Raw genomic sequence first — 2,371 nt, forward strand, 5'->3', positions numbered from 1 at the left:
CGAAATTTAATGTCGACGTGTTCGTAGGTGCCGAATGTCGCGAGCCGGTCCTCCGAGTTTGAAGGGTAAGTGTCTATATCTGCTACACAGAAGCACAATGCCCTGATACCTGATCTGACAGGCAGGATGTATTTGACGTGAGCAGCAGCCTCAACAAAATTATTGGACTTATTGTAGCTCTTGTTGGCGCCGCCCCTGAGTCCGTCTTGGGCAATACGACCCCTCGAAAAAGCAATCCCACGGCTTGCTGACTAAGACAAGTCAGCACTGTTGGATGTATAACCCCTTGTGGCTGCACAAGCGTCTGCTGTGTGGCCTAGCGGGTCTGCGTTGCGGCTGTGGCTCGTGGATCTGGGTTCAAATCCTTACGACTGTGTTTTTTCTTGGTTTGTACCAATGTTCTACCTACTTCCTGTATATTTTTTCTTCGCACTGCGGAGGGGTGGTTAGGAAGTTTGGGTTTGGGTAGGTTAGGGTAAGTGGGGGGTCCGGGAACCCCCCGATTGGTTAAGGTTCGGGTTAGGGTGAGGTGGTTAGGGTATGGTTTACAGGATATCGATAAAGGGGGGGTCCGGGGGGGGGGGGGAACGGCCCCGGGTTGGTTAAGGTCTGGGTTTTCATATAAAATATGCTCTGGGAGTGATTTGCTATGCTACCCTGACCTTAGGACTCACTGCGTTTGCTGCACTTTATCCCACCTGTGGATAGGCGCCTGGATGACCAAGTTGTCACGAACTATCTGCAGACTGAGATACCTTTGTTGTCTAGCCAGTAGATAGCTGCAAGAACGTTCCCATGTCTCAAAGTATCCACACCTGATATTACTGGCCAAGCTGTACCTGAAGATTCATAGGCGAGACGTTCTCGCCTTAAACATCTTGGTGGGGGATAGATTGGGTATCACGGGCTTGGGACCGTAAGCCACGTTGACTGTCTTGTGGTGCATAGAATAGCCTACGGTTCACGGGGCGACGAGATTCGGACAATCAGATTGATTACATAACATCCGTATATGTGCATCCAATATCTAAATACAGTAACAACGCCACCGACATGATCATCCTCGATCTTGCTCTACCAGCTCGTACTACCACAGGGAATGGACAAAAGCTGTATCAGAGAGAAGGCAAGTAAGTAAGATTGGCTGAGCACAAAGTGGGACTGGTGAAACCACTCACCGACTAGCAATACTAGTAGTACTAGTACTGGTACTACACCCAATATCGACGCCACACAGCCGAGATTTACGATGAGGGCTGCTGTCGTCGCAAAAATCAAAGGCTGAGGACACCTGTCAATCCAGATCTTGAACTACAGGTACAATGATCACTCACCAGAACTTTTTTTACCGCTGCAGGCTGCTCAAATACTGCGACAGTGCAACTGTAATGACGAGCTCACCTCCGTCGTACCCCTCGCGCGCAATGGCATCCACGTTAGGAGAGGCAGACGCGCCCCACCCTGACTCTAGCCATACGCAGGCAGCAGTCTCATTTCCTAGCCTTCCGCCAGGATTTCTTCAGCAATGTCCGGCGCTTGACCCGATGAACCCGTTCCAGGGAATGAACGAGATACAGGTTAGTATGATTGAGAGCTCGTACAAGCATATAGGACTCACCGTTATGCGAACTCTCCTCCAGTATCCCTCCTTCTCAACTGCCATGGCACATGCTCAGCTCCAGATGCAATACGCCGGCAACCCCATGTACACGCCACCAGCGCCTGCTATGCAATTCTCTTACCAGAACCCGCAATTCCTCCTCACCAGCCCAGTGGATATGCTTCGCCAACCATTCCGTCAGACCAGCAACACGGAGCTAACAATATGACTAACTCACCGTCGGGACCCTGGGTGCCCACCACTAGTACTGCGAACCTTGTTCCGCCTAACGTATTGACACCCTCACCCGCTCGAAACGCTCCCGCACCTCCCCTGCATTCTCCAACGCCAGTCGCGGGTGCCCAGCTAAGCGATTCAAAAGCCACCGAACAGGCTATCCTGGGCCTGTTTGGATTTGGCAGCATCGAAGAGTGCCGAGAGTTCATGGAAGCAAGCAAGGCATCTAAAGGCGGTCGCAGGCGCAAAGGAGCTCCGTATGAGCAGGACCGAAAGCTAATAGTGAGTAATTGTCCATAGCGGTGCTATAGCAGCAGAACAAGTGTGGTACTCACTGGTATACGCAGCATAAACATCTCGCAAAAAACGAGTTCGCTAGCGAAGTCTCCGTGCTGAAAGAGCAACGCGTTTGCTGGTGATAAGTCAGCCGTTCGCAACCACAAGTCACCTACACCAGGGTCAGGCTTTGGAGGGCGCGTCGGTTTGTGTCGAGGAGGTACGATGCGAGGTGAACGGAAGACGTTGGACTTGAGC

At 51.8% G+C, this 2,371-nt stretch overlaps 2 protein-coding genes across 2 annotated transcripts; one reads left to right on the forward strand and one right to left on the reverse strand.

Moving 5' to 3' along the window:
- Positions 1-1,388: 1,388 nt before the first annotated feature.
- On the forward strand, positions 1,389-1,829 carry GLOTRDRAFT_134612 (uncharacterized protein; the record flags this gene model as incomplete). The annotated part of the gene is made up of 2 exons (XM_007873567.1): positions 1,389-1,577; positions 1,641-1,829. The coding sequence occupies 2 exons, from the start codon at positions 1,389-1,391 to the stop codon at positions 1,827-1,829; spliced, it is 378 nt and encodes a 125-aa protein (XP_007871758.1).
- On the reverse strand, positions 1,420-2,371 carry GLOTRDRAFT_101857 (uncharacterized protein; the record flags this gene model as incomplete). The annotated part of the gene is given in 6 exon segments (XM_007873568.1): positions 1,420-1,517; positions 1,619-1,656; positions 1,743-1,781; positions 1,839-1,898; positions 1,918-2,113; positions 2,173-2,371. Coding segments are annotated over 2 exon segments (337 nt in total), but the record flags the coding sequence as incomplete, so codon positions are not given.

The sequence above is a fragment of the Gloeophyllum trabeum genome (genome assembly GCF_000344685.1).
Source record: "Gloeophyllum trabeum ATCC 11539 unplaced genomic scaffold GLOTRscaffold_00333, whole genome shotgun sequence".
NCBI classification, from domain to species: Eukaryota; Fungi; Basidiomycota; class Agaricomycetes; order Gloeophyllales; family Gloeophyllaceae; genus Gloeophyllum; species Gloeophyllum trabeum.